Source organism: Tauraco erythrolophus, chromosome 18, assembly GCF_009769465.1.
Source record: "Tauraco erythrolophus isolate bTauEry1 chromosome 18, bTauEry1.pri, whole genome shotgun sequence".
NCBI lineage: Eukaryota > Metazoa > Chordata > Aves > Musophagiformes > Musophagidae > Tauraco > Tauraco erythrolophus.
The window spans coordinates 15,363,258-15,378,883 of record NC_141482.1 but is presented as its reverse complement, the minus strand read 5'-3'; the positions used below and the strand labels follow the sequence as shown (position 1 = coordinate 15,378,883).

The window sequence follows — 15,626 nt, the reverse complement described above, 5'->3', positions numbered from 1 at the left end:
CACGTGTCACAGCAGCGTTTGGAGGCATTCAGAGCAAGAACAGTGTGAGAAGGCACTGTTCTCCATCTGCCCACCCCAGCCAGCTCCAAATTTAAGCCCCTCCAACTCTCCGACAGCACGTGCCGTTGGGGACTCACCGACGCGGAGCCGCTCCGGGGTCCTCTGGTCCTCGTCACTTTTCCCAGCATGATGAAGCCGGCGGTGGAGACGGGGCCGACGGTGTTGATAGGTTTCTCTGCTATTTTCTTACAGTCCAGATAGAGTTTGATCTTGAAGTGGCTCACGGCCACGTGCACCTGGGCAGCAGGTGGAAAGAGGCGGGTTGGACCTCCATGGGGAGATGAGGGGGTCTTTTAAAGACAATGATGCCTTCTGCCCCATTCCCTGACTGCTGCTGTTACTGGTGGCGGGTTTTTAATGAGCAGATGGATCAAGGGGGCTCAGGAATAAGTTTCAGTACATGCTGTGTTAACACTGCACTTTTCCCTGACGTTCCCCCACACCTCTCCTTGGAAGAAGCCTTTCTGGAGCTGTCGTATTAAATAATTCAGGTTTCAGAACTAGCTGAATAATGAAACTGCCTACGGATACTCATAGAAAGTGCTCATTGCTCATTTGGGTGGAATACCTTTGCTCTGAGGACAGAGATGGCCAAACATAACTCTGTAATGAGTAATAAGGTGGCTTTCTCACAAGGCTAGGTTATTTTTTCCCCTCCTTCCAGCACAAAATCATCACCAAAATCCCAAATTCTAAAAAAAAAAGTTTGATTTTCCAATTTTTTCTAGTCATTTAGACCTAAAAAACCTCTCAGTTTTGGATTTTCTGGGAGGGGAAAGGGAAGCAATCAATGTGTGGAAATTGTATTTTGAACACTGGAGGAACCTTAATATATAAACTTGGGCATATCAAATATGTTTGCCAGTTCCCTAGCAATTTGGATGCAAAACACTTGTATAATCACTCCTCATTTTGAACAATACACATTGATGGCATAATACTCCCAGACTGGAGTGAGATCATGAGCCACATTTCTCCTTCTCTTGATAAGGACCTTATGAAAGCTCCCATAGAATATCTTCTTCACTTCCTGCTGGTCAAAGGAGACCTCCTGTAAATCAGCCTTGTAGTCATGATTGAAATAGGTCAAGGATTTCTTACTGGCTACAGGGAAAACAGGACAAATAACAGCTTAGAATTAAAAGAGAAATTGATTTCACCCATATACTGAACAATACAAAATAAATAAGCTTAAACGTGGTGAAAGACTTTATAGGTTATAATGAAATACTTCTAAAGAGTAGAAAAGAAAAAGAATACATAAAACTAAAGAATATGTTACAAGCAGAATAAAAATGAAAATACATCTTTCAATTGCACTAGGCAGTACTTAAAATGTGAGGTTGGCAGCAAAAACAAAGCTTCCCAAAAAACTGCTGCTGTATAACAGACGTTAAAACTTTCCAAGTGAATGCCAACATGAATTCTGCTGTTCACAGAAATGTATGCAAATACCTGAATTTAACGTATTCAACAAGAAACCTTACGGTCAAGGTTAACACCAAGGAGGGGCTGGAAGTCCTCGTCTGTTATTTGCCAGACAGCGAAGGGCTCCTTGGGGGACTCGGGCAGGAGGCGCAGGAGGATGCTGATGGTGTGCTCGGGTGGGATTGCAAAGAGGTGGAGGTCACTGGAATGAGACAAGCCCAGTATCAGTGGCTTAAAGCAGCTAAAGCCAGCAGGCAACATTCCACAGACAGGGCTCATCCACTGTGTCTCTTGGGCAGGATGGCCTGGAAAAGCTTCACCCAAGGGAGCTGAACACGATACGTCAGGAGAGAGCCTGGCCCTTGTTTTGTGCATCACTCTCAGGCTGTTGAAGTCTGTGCTGAGCGATGAGCCCCTGAGGACCTTCCCTGAGGGCCACGGGCGAGACCCAGGTGGAGCCCTCAGTGTCAGTCCATCACTGCCAGAGCTGCCCCAGGGAATGCCAAGACACAGCGAGTGCAGCCTTAGAACTTTTCAAAATAGAGCCCAGTGGTAGCTTACAAACCATCCCTGCCAGGCTCCAAAACAGTCCCGCAAGCCTCCTCTTCAGAAGGAGGAGTGGACATCCTGCATGGGGTAAAACTTTAAGCGTTGGTAGAAATTGTTTAAGTGTCTCTCAGGGATAAGCACAGAGCCCACAGAAAGCCCCCTCCACGTCCCCACGTCCCAGCTGCAAAATCTGGGCTCAGGGCTGGGACTTCTGACAAGGCAGCGATGCCCGTCAGCAGCTGCTGGCATGACCCAGCTCCCAAACCCGTCAGAGCACACGGGGCAGGAGCAGCAGCTGGAGGATACGAGGCAATGAGGAAGGTCAAATTGGTTATGCCCGAAATACATCTGTAATCTGAAACAGGACACATTTGCATGGGCATATACACAACTCATCAAGCATCTTTTCAGGACTGATTCATAAGTAATGTCAGGTTCTTATTTCTCTGTCCATTTCTGAGGGAGTAATGTCCTTGAAAGGCATATGTACCAGCCCAGCAAAAGGATTTGCCCATATTTTTCCGAGTATTTAAACCAAAGAGTTCCCTGGATCTCTCCCACTCTGTTTACTCTAAGAAGCTTTGCTTCTTTAACTAAGATTAAACTGAGCCAGTGCCTCAGTAATTAGGCTTTAAACAAAGTAGCACTAAATGTTAGGAGTCAGATCATTCCTGATTTATAATCATATAAAAACGAATGAGGTCATGGGAGCTGCCTGGTCCACTTGGGACCCCGCAGAGGAACCTCATATGCAACAAAACGGGGTCAAGTCACAACCCAAAGTCAATGGTTATTCCCTCTCTTCAATAAAGACCAAGCTGCAGAAAGCAGCTGAGACAAATATTTTCTAAAGCAAAGATCTGTCTCCAAACCAGAGATGCTGGGAGAAGGGATTGAAGATGTAAATGTGACCTCAAACCTCTGTCACTGAAGAGTACGTGATTGTGGACTGAATGCCTAAAGAATGGTGCAGTGTCTACACACGACATGATCCTTATGTCCACCACAGCAACTAGTACTGCTGGAAAAAGTGATTTAGTAGAAAGGAAAAACCTCGCTGTGAAAGTGTTTGGCTGCATAAAAAATATAATTAATATCCCTATTGTGTCCCCTTCACTTCTGCATGACATATTCCATGCTCATCTTGAGGAAAGTCATAGGTTAATTTCTTAGTTTATTAAGGAAAAATACTCTGGCATTCTTTGCAGTCTACCTGTGATTCGATTTAGCTCATCATCTTTATAATTTTGAAGTTGCCAGCGCGGCTGCATCATTCATCCACAAATCAGCGGAAAAAATGAAATTTGCTGTGAGCAGAGGTAATGTGTATGCATGAGACCGATGATGAGGATGACACCGGTCACAGCTCTGGTCCCACCTGGTCCTCAGGGTGAGCTGAGTGTCTCTGAACAGGGTGAAGGTACGGGAACCGCTGAATACGAATGGCTCCATGGCTACGCCTTTAATGGAAGCGTATTCCTTCTCTACTAAGCCAAAAGCTTCCATCATATCAAATCCTGGAACAGACAAAGAAAAACAGACTAATAAGTGGTTAGAAATGAGTGTAAAAAAAAATGTGATTGTAGATTAGGTAGAATGAGCCTCTAGCCAGCATGGAGAAGGCAACAGGAGAAAACGCCATAGCAACACGGACACCAGCACGGCTGTGCAAGTCATTGGAAACCTGGAGTGTACTCCCCAAGGGGCAGCCAAGGAAAACAATTTGTATCTGCACCCTCTGCACACACCTGCCGTAATCTCTTCCTCTTGGAGAAGAGTAGACTAAAGATGGAGACTTTCACAACTCTGTTTTCAAATCTCCAGAATGAAAAACAAAGGAGAGAGAAGTTACTCCAACAATTCCTCCTTTTCAACTAGATGCAAAAAATTTGTCTTCAAAAGACATGGAATCAGTCCAGTAATTGCTAGCAAGGAGAGAATTATTTCTGCTCTGAAATGCCTTATATGTAAGAGCCAGAAAAATTAGGAAAGAACTTTGAAATATGAGCATTTCATTTCTCTCTGTTCTCACGAGACACACGGGGTGACCTGCCTTGTGTGGTCTACAGAGATTCCTCTCTGACATCCCCTCCCTGGCTCGTGCAGCTTCATCTCACTCTCCCAGCTCATCATTAAAGCTCCAAATCATTTTCTCATTTCAGTTTTCTGTTCAGTAAGACAAGATCTTGCAGTCAGGATTCTTTTTTTAGTTTATCTGGGTTTGCAGCAGGCTGGGATGAAGGAGAACATTCTTTCTTCAGCACATGGAAAAGCTACAACTTCATTACAATGCGGTCTCTCCAGTCTGGATTCCCTCACCCTTTCACCGGTCACAATCTTCTGCAGTTTCTTGGCTTGAGTTGTTATTTCGCCTGGGGGTTGGCCCAGGGTGCTTTTTTCTTTCCTTTTTCTTTTTCATTTTCCAACAGTACTAGGGAGTTTGCCAAAAGAAATGGCCTATTTGAGAGCCATTTATCTCTGAAATGGAGCTTCTGGTGCTGGAACTTCCTTTAAAACACGCAGGAAATATTGTAATGTAAAGACTGAAAATCAAGCTTGAGTCACAATTACAAACATGTTGTAATATGCTCATATTATTATCATACCGGGAATCTGCCATGTAATGGTTTCAGTGAGCTGCTACAGAAAAGGGCTAATCCTGCCACCTTTGTCAAGAAGGAGAAGGAGAGGCCAACATTTGTTGTGGCTTTATCATTCAATTGCTTTGGCTTCTGCATCCATAGCCAGGGCAACAACACTGAAAGCCTCCCGGGGAGGGGGATGCACATCCCTGAGAGCCTCGAGGGTCAAGGGTGGGAGTGAAGCAAAGATGAAGTGACTCAGCCACGGGGTAGCAACGGAGCTGAGAAACGAAGTCAGTTTCCCAGTCTCACCCGCATCACAAAGGTCTCTGGGAAGGAGGTGATATCACTTTATAAGCAGGACTAATTGCTTGCTAAGTAACAAATAGACACAGCAACCCCAACAGCATGAGCAGAGGTGATGACATAGACAGGAGAAATGGGAACTTGCTACCCTGGCAAAGTCCGGAGCCTGACTGCAGAGAGCTCTTTGGGTATCTATACCTCCTCCAAAGGATGCGAAGGCGATCTTGCAACAGACTGAGAGTTTTTCTTAAGGAGCCTGCATGAGTTAGGAGTTGAAATCCTCTTGAAATTCAACAGCTGCTTGAAGCCTAGCTTGCTTAAGGCCAGTGAACATCCCAGCATTAACCACTAACAGCCAAGAACACGAGTTGGTGGAACAGCAAGGGCATATCAATTCAGCTAGTGCAGAACATTCTTCTGCCTGATAAAGGATATTTTCCTGTTTCGGTTCTCAGACTTCCCCCTTTTCCCTCAGGACAGGGAAACCATTTCCCCCCTGCTCAGCTCTTGTGCATTTCTCAAAAGCCAAGACCAGGCAGCATTTCCACATTCACAGCCCAGCACCACTGGGACTCGACATGCTACTGTACCTCGGATGGAGCCTTCGGTAGAGCTGATGGTGGGGCAGGCTGTGGGGAGAGAATAAAAGGGAAAAACTGTTAGGGAAAAAAAAAAAGGGGGGGGGATTATGGAAGCAAATTGAACACCGTTCCTCTAGGCAGAGCAATGGAAAAACACATCAAAACTTAGAATATTCTACAGCTTAATTCAGAGCCTGGCCTTTAACCTTGTTTATGTATGTATGGAAAGAGAGAGAGGATTTACGTTTATGCAGACATAAAGGTTATTTCTTGGCTTGCCCACCACAAAAATAAAAATACTGTCTTTCATCATCAAACATGATCACTTTCTTTTGACTAACTCACCTGGCACCTTACAATATGAAGTACAAGGGAGCATCATGTTCTCCAAGTTTCTCTTTAAAAACAGACATCAAACCACTAATCTATTTTTTTAAAACAGTGCTTTTACTGCAACATGCGTCTTAATGGTCTTGTAAAATAAAGACAGATATCTGCAGTTCCAAATTTTGTACCTGAAACTCAAAATACACACAGCAAAAACATATATCTCAACCTGAGATTTTGGCTTTTGAACTCTTTGGGGAAAAACAGAGAGTCTTGGCAAAGTTTTGCAGTTTGCCTTTCAGAAATTCCCTTCAATGAATCCTCTAAGATGCCACAGGACAGAAAGCAAAACCAAAGGAGAAGAGCCTGGGATGTGATGCTGGAACACGAGGCACCATGGTTATGAGCACCCTCCATTTAAAAGGCTCAGGTAAGGGGCTGTTTTAGAAAACAGCACACGAATGCTACTTTCAATTATCTGCTGCCATGTAAATCCCAGGCCATGGATGCCAGATGGAGCTGGGACAAAGGGAATGCTTGACGCAAAATGAGAAACGTCCCTGAAAATCAAGGACACTTGACAAGATGGGCTATTTCATAAATGGTTTTCTAGGTCATCAGTATAATAGAATCCAGCAAATCATTATATCGAGGCTTCGTTAAAGCTCTGCTATTGCTGTTCTTGCATCAATGCCATTTCATAACTCATCAGAAAATCAGGGCTTCCAATTTTCCGTACCTAACTTTTGTAAAATGTGTAAAGAAATCTGAAGGAGGTGACTCACCCTCCCCAAGGCACTTGAGATTCCTAAGTCTCTAGGAGTTTCAATGCCATTCTTCATGATCAAGACATATATCAAAGAAAGGGCAACCAAACCTGTGACTTTGAAGGGCATCGGACTGCTAAAGGCAGGAGTTAAACCACAAAGACTCACATAACCTCTATTATTCAACCTGATGCACAGTTTTATACGTATATACCATAATTCCTGTAGAATTGGGTATAAAACTATTATACCTATGGAAATCAGTTAAGAAATTAGTTACTGAAACTTGAGCCTCAAAATCATCTCTGTGAGCTTGACCAGCCCCTGGTTGCGGAGCAATGTTCTGCATCCAGGATGATCTGACTTATGTCTACAAACTCTGCACGGCTCTTTCCCTTCCCCTTCCAGAAACCAACCAGCTTTCCAAAGGTGAAGCATTGCTCAGAATTGAAGCACGATGAAGAAAAAAAAAAAAAAAAAAAAAGAAATTCTGCCCAAGTCACGTAAGCAGGCTGTAAACTTGCCCATTTACCAGGTATCTGACTGTCTTGCCTGGGAGTCAGGGAGCTCTTCCCAACCCTTGCCCAGACCCCAGTGTCCCTCTTGCTGACATCCCTGGCAGTTCTCACCTCCTTCCCAGGCTGGATGTGCTTGGATTGCTCCCAGCTCTTTGATCTGGCAATGCTCAGCTTAGTCAAAGCCTATCAGAGTCAGGGTAAGGACCCCTGACACTGGCAGTTTGCACTTCTACTTTGAAGATTTTTTTCCTAGAATTTCCAGCCTGGGATTCCTGCTGTCTTTTTGTTCTCTTTGTTTTTTGTTTTTCTCCCCAAGTCCCAGCCAAATGCAGTTCTTCACTGTGCAATAAACATTCACTCCTGCAATGTCAGACCATTTCATCCAATAATTCCGTCACACTATCAATATTGGAGTCTTTTACTGCACACCCAACAGTTTTTCCAGTATTACTACATATCATCTCCACTTCTTCACAAAAGTTACTTTATAAAACACTAAGAATTTAATAGTTTTCTATTGTCTTCTCTAACATCATAGCCAAACAGCTATATTAAATTCCACAAGCTGACTCATCAACCTTATGGGAGGATTGTTTTCTGTTTAAAAGTTCATAGGACTTTTCCACTGTGGTCTGAACACCAGGAGTTTTCTTCAATAAGCCACTTGAAAACTTAGACCAGTATGTTCTTTGTTGGGCATAAACTAAAATTTTCTCAACTAATCTGTTTCTTGGCTTTCCTCAATAAATTTTAAACCTGAAGTTTTGTTTAGAATCATTTCAAACCGACAGGAAAAGCCAGCACTGCCACAGTATCCGTATTCTAATATTTACTTCTTAACAACTTTTAATAACCCTGTTAATTCAACATTTCTCACTAATCCATTTCATAGTTTGCTTTATATCAGCTACGAGAACATACGCTCATTAATTTTAATAAGGGACTTTACAGGGAGCTTTAATTTAAAACGTGTCATCATTCCCTTTGCTCCATTTTGGTCGAGTTGTGCAGAAATCCTCTAAAAATACTATCAGTCTCTTTACTAATCAAGTCTGATTTTAAGAAGTTACGTGGTTTCTGGCTCTCCTTGGACAGTCCCCAGAGGCATCTGTCAAGACGTGACATACCCACTCCTGCCTGTCCTGCAGAGCCCACACTGTGCCCTTTGTTAGAGAAAACGAAAAACAAAGCAAGACTTCATAGGAGGTGATTTACCCTCTGTTTTAGATGGAATGAATCCTCGTATTGAAGGGAATTTAGACAACACAGGAGCTGAAAGAGAAAACAATGCACACATGAGCTCTGTTTTCAGGACAGCGATGCCTTGCTCAAGACCCGGATGGTCAGCTGGCTTCCCGGTCATCCTGGAATTGAAATAATGCACAGAAATGTGCAGAAATTGGGGCAGGATTTCCCCTTTTCAAGGCTGGTAGCCTACCCTGCTGACCAAAACCCTGACCTTGGCCACAGCCCAGTGCAAGCAAGGACATCGCTGCCCCAGTGGAGATCACCTCAAGACTGTTGCATGGAAGGTTATGGAGAACACGCTCGTGCTGACTGGAACACTTACCCGTCCGTCCCGTCGTGGACGTGCTCTCGCTCTCTCCTGTGTAATGGACGGCAGAAAGGATCACCTTGTAGGCTCGGTCAGGCAGCAGCGACTGCAGGGTGACGCTGCTGCTTTTGCCAGAAGCCATGATCTACAGCGGGGTGCAAAAAAAAGCCCAACATTTGGGCAGGTTTCCTGTTAACAGCTCTTGTACTCTGGGGCTACACAGAGGGGATTTAGTGGTGAGACCTGGGACGGCAGGACTCAGGGTATATCCCTGCTTAGTCCAGGCAACGGTGAAAGCAAGCCAAGGAAGCCTGGCTACGCATTGCCATCGGATTAGCTGTGCCATGGGGAAGGGCATTTCTCTGTGTAAAGACCCCCAACATCCCCCATGCAAATGCAGCCAAAGTGCCTCATAACACAGCAACCAGTCTGGGTTTGAGCAGAAAATCTGCATTTTAAAAAGTTAATGCTCAATGTCCCTAAGTCAGAGGGACCGTATGTTTATCCTCTACCTCTCTGCCTCCAAGAATTCCCCACCCCAGTTCAGGGAGGGGAGAAAGATGAATCATTAGTGGCTTTGATGGACAAAAATATCTTAATGACAAAGAAGCCTGGAGGTCCTTTTCACAAAGCAACATCCAGCAACTCAGGGGAAGAGATTTGGTTTTGTACTCCTGCAAACCAGCTCACCTTACGGTGAGCCATACTGGAGTGAGCAGAGTTCCCCTGGGCACGGAATTGTCCCCACGCCCCTCTGGTCCAGTGTCTGCCACCTACAAATGAGCTGGACACTTACTGTTTGCTGAGCACTGGCATCAGAAACAGGGCTGTAGGTGATTTTGTAGTGCTGTATGCGGCCCTCGGGGGGGGTCCAGTGGACCTGGAGGCTGGTGGGGGTCTCGGAGTCGATGAAGAGGTTGGTGGGTGGGCTCCGTGAATCTGCGGCAGGGATGAAAAGTGACCGGCGTAAAAGGCAGGTAGGGATGTCTACAAACAGGGCCAGCAGCACTCGCTTCCAAGCCCGTTTCTGAAGGCTTCAGTGCTCTGCTGTACTGTTAGCCCATGCTCAGAGCAGAAGTAGTCACCCTGGGAACCAGGCAAGAGAGAAAACAGACCCCAGAGGGATGAGGATTGCCCAAGTACAGCACAGTACGACTCAAACGTTCAACAATTCAAATCCTAGGACCTGGAAAAAAATACTGGAAGGAGGGAAGAGTCCTGGAAGCACAAGGAGAAGAGATCCTTTGTATGCATCACAGACTAACACCAAAGGATACCCTTCATAAAGACCCAAACTGCAACTGAATTTCATCAAAGATCTGAGGTCAGGCTGGACAAACATCTTGATTGCTGGTCAAATCTGGATCACACTTCAAAGCAAATCCATCATCATTTTTAATATTTTCCAGCTTTTTCTTTCTGTTTTAAAATTATTCTAAAAATCCCCAGAGCATCCAGCACACAACAGCTTTGTCTAGCACTTCTTACACCAACACCACGGCCTCGAGGAGGGGAGCAGGTACGGTGCCTGAGCTGCTCTCCCTTTTCTGGCCCTGCACTGTGATGGATGGATGTATCCCAAATAGCCGATGGGCTGAGCTGCTGTCAGGCAGAAAAGGGTTTGCCAGAGACCAATTTTAATTATTTAAATGCATTTCTTTCCCTGGGGTCCTGCTGTGCAGCAAACTGGACCTGGTAACAGAGGCTGTTATGCTGGAGTGATTCCTCCGAGCAGTGGCTCAGAGTCAGCAAGATAAAGGCAGAGTGGGATAAATCCATCTGCTCTTCAAACAAGGGGCTCAAGAGCATGGGGTCATCTGCTCCTGGAGTTTGTTTCCAACCAGCATCTTGCTCTGCATAAGTGCATGTGTCTGGTCTTGAACCCGTGCTGGTGTGAAAACACAGAGGTCTTGGACAGAGAAAAGGATGCATTTTAGTCAGAACAGACTAAAAATTGTGGGTGAGACAGTCAAGGACACACACCCAGGCTGTGAGATTTCTATTCTGCAGTTTCACCTGTAAGGCTCTTCTGCCCACCCAGCAAAGTCTCGGGTGACCTTAGAGCACAGGTTGAACGAAGATCATTTGCATCTTCATTGATCCTCCTTCCCTTCTCCGTACAAAAGGAGCTTACTTTTACTGAAGCTGAACCAAGTTTGCTGGCAGCTGAACCAGGCTGGAGGCTGTTGCTGTGCATCACCGCCAGGTAAAGCGGAGAAGAAAACAAGTGTGGGAGGTGAAGTCACTTGAACAGCACTTTATTAGTGCTGTGCTGTACGTCTGCGTATTTGCCGACTACATTGGCTATTTCCTTCAGCCGAGGGAAGTGGAGATGCTGTTTAAGCAAACAAAGGGAAAGTTAGGGAAAGTCTTCTGAGTCAGGTTTACAGTGGAAAGCCCCCAGGCCCGGCAGGATTTGATGGCATGGATCTGACAGCCAGGGGAAAGGTCACCTCCCGAAGCTGTCCGGGAGGAAGGAAGCATCCCTGACGCAGAGGACACCATCTGTGCCTTCGACTACCTCTGGAACCTCTGCTCCTCTGCAGGAGGAATCCCAGGCTGCTTGCTCTCGGGTCTAACCAGAATCACAGGCATTTTTTCAAATAAGAGTAAAACCCTGGATTCTGCTCCATCACAATATTAATCTGCAATGATTATATAAGCCATGTTTTTCCCCTCACTGCCATGGGTTGAAGCTTCTTCCCCACATTTCAATCCCTTTTGTTTGCAACGTATGCTCTGGTGGGAAGAGCTCATTGAAGAGCTGGATAAAGAACTTGAAGACATTTATGAGCCCCGGGCTGGAGATGCTTCTGGCACAGCTTAGCTAGAGAAACGAGGCACACAACCACTTCGTGGTCCACTTCAGTGCAAAGCCAGCCAGGGTGGCTCAGCCCAGCTTCAGCAGCAGCTCCGACCCAAACTGCTCTTTCATTCTTCACACGAAGAGGATGAGGCACTTCTCATCACTTCTTCTGCCACTGCCCCAGTGGCAGAAGCTTCCAAGAGACACTTTCTGAACAGATGGGAAGGATGGGGAGGGGTAACATTGCCAAATTTGTGAAGAAGATCCTCCTGAGTCCACATTTACTAATTCTTGTCCCATCTTGCCTAACCTGAGGGACTCCTTTCACGGCCTCACCTCTGTGGTTCTTAATCTGATGGACCAACGTACTACGTGGGCTGCCCTATTGCAGTCTGGTCCATTTGTCCCTCTGCCTGGAAAAGCCCATGTTAGCAAACAACTAAGATTTGGAAACACAGTTGGGACATGGTGGCTTAACATGTCACCATTCCTCTACTGAGCCTGGGACACAACGCAACCTCACTTTAAACTTCTGGGTAGGATTTGAGCTAAGCTGGGCCAGGATGGTGAGCAGCACCTGAGCATTTATGGTGACAGCATAATTAACCTGACAGGCTGAATAAGTTGTTATTCTGCTGAAATTCAGTTACATATACAACAGACCTTAAAGTGCTGCTCTTGCATCCAGATTGCTGGGTCATGTCACAGCCCTTTTGCTGTGGGGAGAGTCCCTGTGCCACCACGGACTGCTAACACGTCCTCCAATGCTCATTCACATCACCCGCTGCCTCGGAGCTTCAATCTTGAAACTCTGGCAGAGAGAGACCTTAATATCCTTGTCCTTCAGAACAAACAGGTGACTGTTTTGTTTTGTTCAAGCTCCTTTTTCTCAGCCTGCATGAAAGAACTTCCTCTCACTACAAAAGAGAGGTCCCTGTTTGCTTCTCAGCAGGATCAAAAGCCACCCCTTCCAGCATCTTCCAAGGATCACTGCTCAGCAACACCTCTGTGTCTCAGCAGCTTCCTCTGCCAAAGAGCATCTCCTGCACTCCCACCAGCTTGCATGAAAGGTTTAGATATGTTTGAAGTACCACTAAGGCTGTTTATTAATATGACAAGTGATGGCTGCACCGAGCCTTTGGTCAAGGATGAGGACTTTGTTACACTCGACAATTTATAGTCATGTACTGAAAGGAGAGCTCTTAACCCAAACAAGACTTCAGTCTAAACATAGCAGAAAGACAAGAAGAAACATCAGAACTGTGGATAAGCACACGGCAACAATTTCGTTATCCGTAGGAAATGCATCAGACTGCTTTTGTTGCTGCTCTGCCTCTTGGGAAGTCTGCAGAGAAAGGTTTGCTTAACTGGGCAACTGAAAAATGATCCTAAACTTTTTCCTTTTTTTCCCTACTCAAGACTAAGAATTGAAAAAATTCCACTTGCTCCATGCATTCTGCAACAACTAAAGCACTCCTTTGGCACCAGGTTTTGGCTGGGTTTCAGGTTCATGTAAAAGTAAGGTGATAGCAGATAGCATTTTTAAGAGAAACTTAATGACTTGACCTACTCCTATATAAGGGGATGCTGCCAAGAGAGGAAAAGAGAAAAGGTAAGGTGATGAAGGTAAGAGTGGTTTCTCAACATCCTCTAACACATGCTTTTAGTTTTGTTTGTGCTTTTGGTTTTGCTCAGCACAGCCTGATGACAGTTATTCACCAGGCTGCACCCCGAAGTCTGCCATCCTGAGGAGAATTAGGTAGCTTTCATTGGTGTTTCAGCCCCCAGAATTTCATTTTATGATGAAAATTAGGGTGGAGAGGACTCATAAAAATCAAACCAAGGGTTTGAGGTTTTTCAGATAACATAAGATATCACCATGCTCTAGCTGAATGGGTTACCATTCACCAGCTCTGACATGTGGATTGACCTTGTTGGACATCCTAACCACAGTACAAGATGGTAGCTTTTGCCTGAAACAGTAAAAATTTGAAGTATAACCATAACCCAGAATTTCCTAGAGTTATGCCTAATGCCACATCTTCCCATACATCCATTGCACAAGCCTTATTTTATTTGCTGGCTTCCACAAGTTTCCTCCGAACTGCCCAAGACCAGCACTGCCTCCTGGCAATCATCATCCACCCCTTCTCCTGTGCCACTTCTCCTATGCGGGCACTTCTTACTTTAAACATTAAAAAGAAAGAATGTCCATCAAAAGCATTGATTACACATGCAAATATTGGCCCTGAGAAGTTTGTGGCACTCTCTCGACTGCTCATGCAAGCCAAGCAGCAGCCCCCAGGTTTGGCTGCCCAGCTGCACACCCAAATTCTTTGAGCGCTTCACTTCCTTCACGCAGCAAGGCAAAGCCTGGCACCCCTAAGGCATCCTTGCTCCTGAGCAAGGACTGGGGCTGACAGGCAGAAGTCAAATTGCCTTCCACGTCTCACTGGGGTGCCAACACCAGCAAGGACTGGCTTGTTCAAACACGCCTACAAGGGCACCATCACGTGCCGTTTGCGGTGGGCTGAGGGAGCAACTCTGACATTTTATAATTCATGGCTTAAAACGTAGCCACTCATTTTCCAAAGCCTCTAACCAGCTCTCACTGTCCTTTTATCATTATATACCTATAGGATGCTTTCATTTATCTTTTTTACTTGCCAGCATGCAGCTCCTAGGTGCTTGTCCGAGGTAGCTTTATACAAACGTACGTAATTATTATTCATTATTAATAAAACCTGACCTTCTTATTCCAAGATTGCCATTTGCTCTGAGCTTCATCAGCTCAACACCAGCCTAAATGAGTTCATTCTGCAAAGGAGGTCAAGAGCCGAGAGATGGAGGAGAGGACTGCTGCAGTGAATGAATTGTGTCCCATTCACTGCCAACAAAACCATCATACAGGCAATATTAATTAAGAGGACGGCTGGGAGAGCCACTTTTTAACCTCATATCCTGCCTGGGCAAAGTGAGATTTAGATAATGCTTCCAGGCAGAGTCTGCCTGCAGGATTCTCTCTCATTTTTTAAGTGCCCTCAGATGAAGCACAGCTCAGCAATGACGTGGCTGAAGAAATCCTCACCCTCCTTAACAGAGGAACAATGAGCAGGAAACGCTCATTAGGCAGCACAGTGACGTGTTCAGCTGAACACTCTACAGAAAGCCAACTTGTTTGCATCAATACAGTGCACAGAAGAAAGGGGGAAAAGCAATGTATTCTACGTGAAACACATTGCAAGGGTATCGGATGCCTGTAAGATGCACCAACCCGCTTGTGCTTGCCCAGCCTGTATTTCTCAGAACAAATTCAGAACGCTTTAAGACAGAAGGTTCAATGTCTCCAACCACTTTCAGACATTCAGGTTTGGTTTTTCAGAGCTGGAGATGACCAGATATGAGCTGCTGCTCCATGATGGGTTTCAAGGCATCCCGTGTCCTGTTTATTATCCCCAGGCTGTGGATACCCAGCACTGATCACTTACTGGTCCTGTGCTGAACAGAAACCGTGTCACTTCGAGCACCGTCTTTGTAATAGGCCCAGATGGATATTTTATAGTCGGTGTTCTTCTGCAAGCCTGGCAGGACAGCAGTTGCCGCGTTTCCAGTGATGGAGAGCTGCAGCAGGGGAAGAAATGAGTCAGTCAGGTCCCCAGGCATCCCCAGGCTAGTTGACACCATCCAAGTGTCTGTCTCACAGATTGCCCGTAGGCACAAATGAGTTAACACTGGGCTTTGGGGATGAAGTCTACTGTGGTGGGTTGCACACATCTAAGCAAAGGCAAAATTCCATCCCTGATTAACACAGAGTAGATGCCCAGGTACTGCTCCCCAGTTACATTCAGCAACTACTTCAGTGTCTCAGTGCAGTGCTCTGGCACGAGGCACTCAGTCTGCCTGGAGCATGAAATGTCTTTGCTTGCTTTCCAGCTTTAGATGTGTTGAGGACAGAAGCCCCACTACAGCCCCCTGTTCCAGCCCAAACGTGAAGTGTTGTACTAGAGACTTGTGTATTTAACCCACTTCAACTGCTGGTTGTGCTCATCTTGAAAACAGAGGCTTGAGATGGTTCATCCCTGCCCCTCCTGCACCAGCTCTGGTGGTCATTCTCCTCTGTATGCTCCTCAGTAGGACCTCATCCTTC

At 45.6% G+C, this 15,626-nt stretch overlaps 1 protein-coding gene across 1 annotated transcript in view; it reads right to left on the bottom strand.

Annotated features, from left to right (window-relative positions):
- Positions 1–15,626, bottom strand: part of COL20A1 (collagen type XX alpha 1 chain) — a 47,886-nt gene that overhangs the window by 14,686 nt on the left and 17,574 nt on the right. The window contains exons 17-25 of the mRNA XM_086622874.1: positions 14,968–15,100; positions 9,470–9,612; positions 8,689–8,818; positions 8,334–8,390; positions 5,516–5,554; positions 3,416–3,554; positions 1,548–1,690; positions 1,055–1,164; positions 138–296 (exon numbers count right to left, since the gene is read on the bottom strand). Coding sequence (XP_086479000.1) covers positions 138–296; positions 1,055–1,164; positions 1,548–1,690; positions 3,416–3,554; positions 5,516–5,554; positions 8,334–8,390; positions 8,689–8,818; positions 9,470–9,612; positions 14,968–15,100 — 1,053 coding nt within the window. The remainder of the gene's footprint in view (positions 1–137; positions 297–1,054; positions 1,165–1,547; positions 1,691–3,415; positions 3,555–5,515; positions 5,555–8,333; positions 8,391–8,688; positions 8,819–9,469; positions 9,613–14,967; positions 15,101–15,626) is intronic.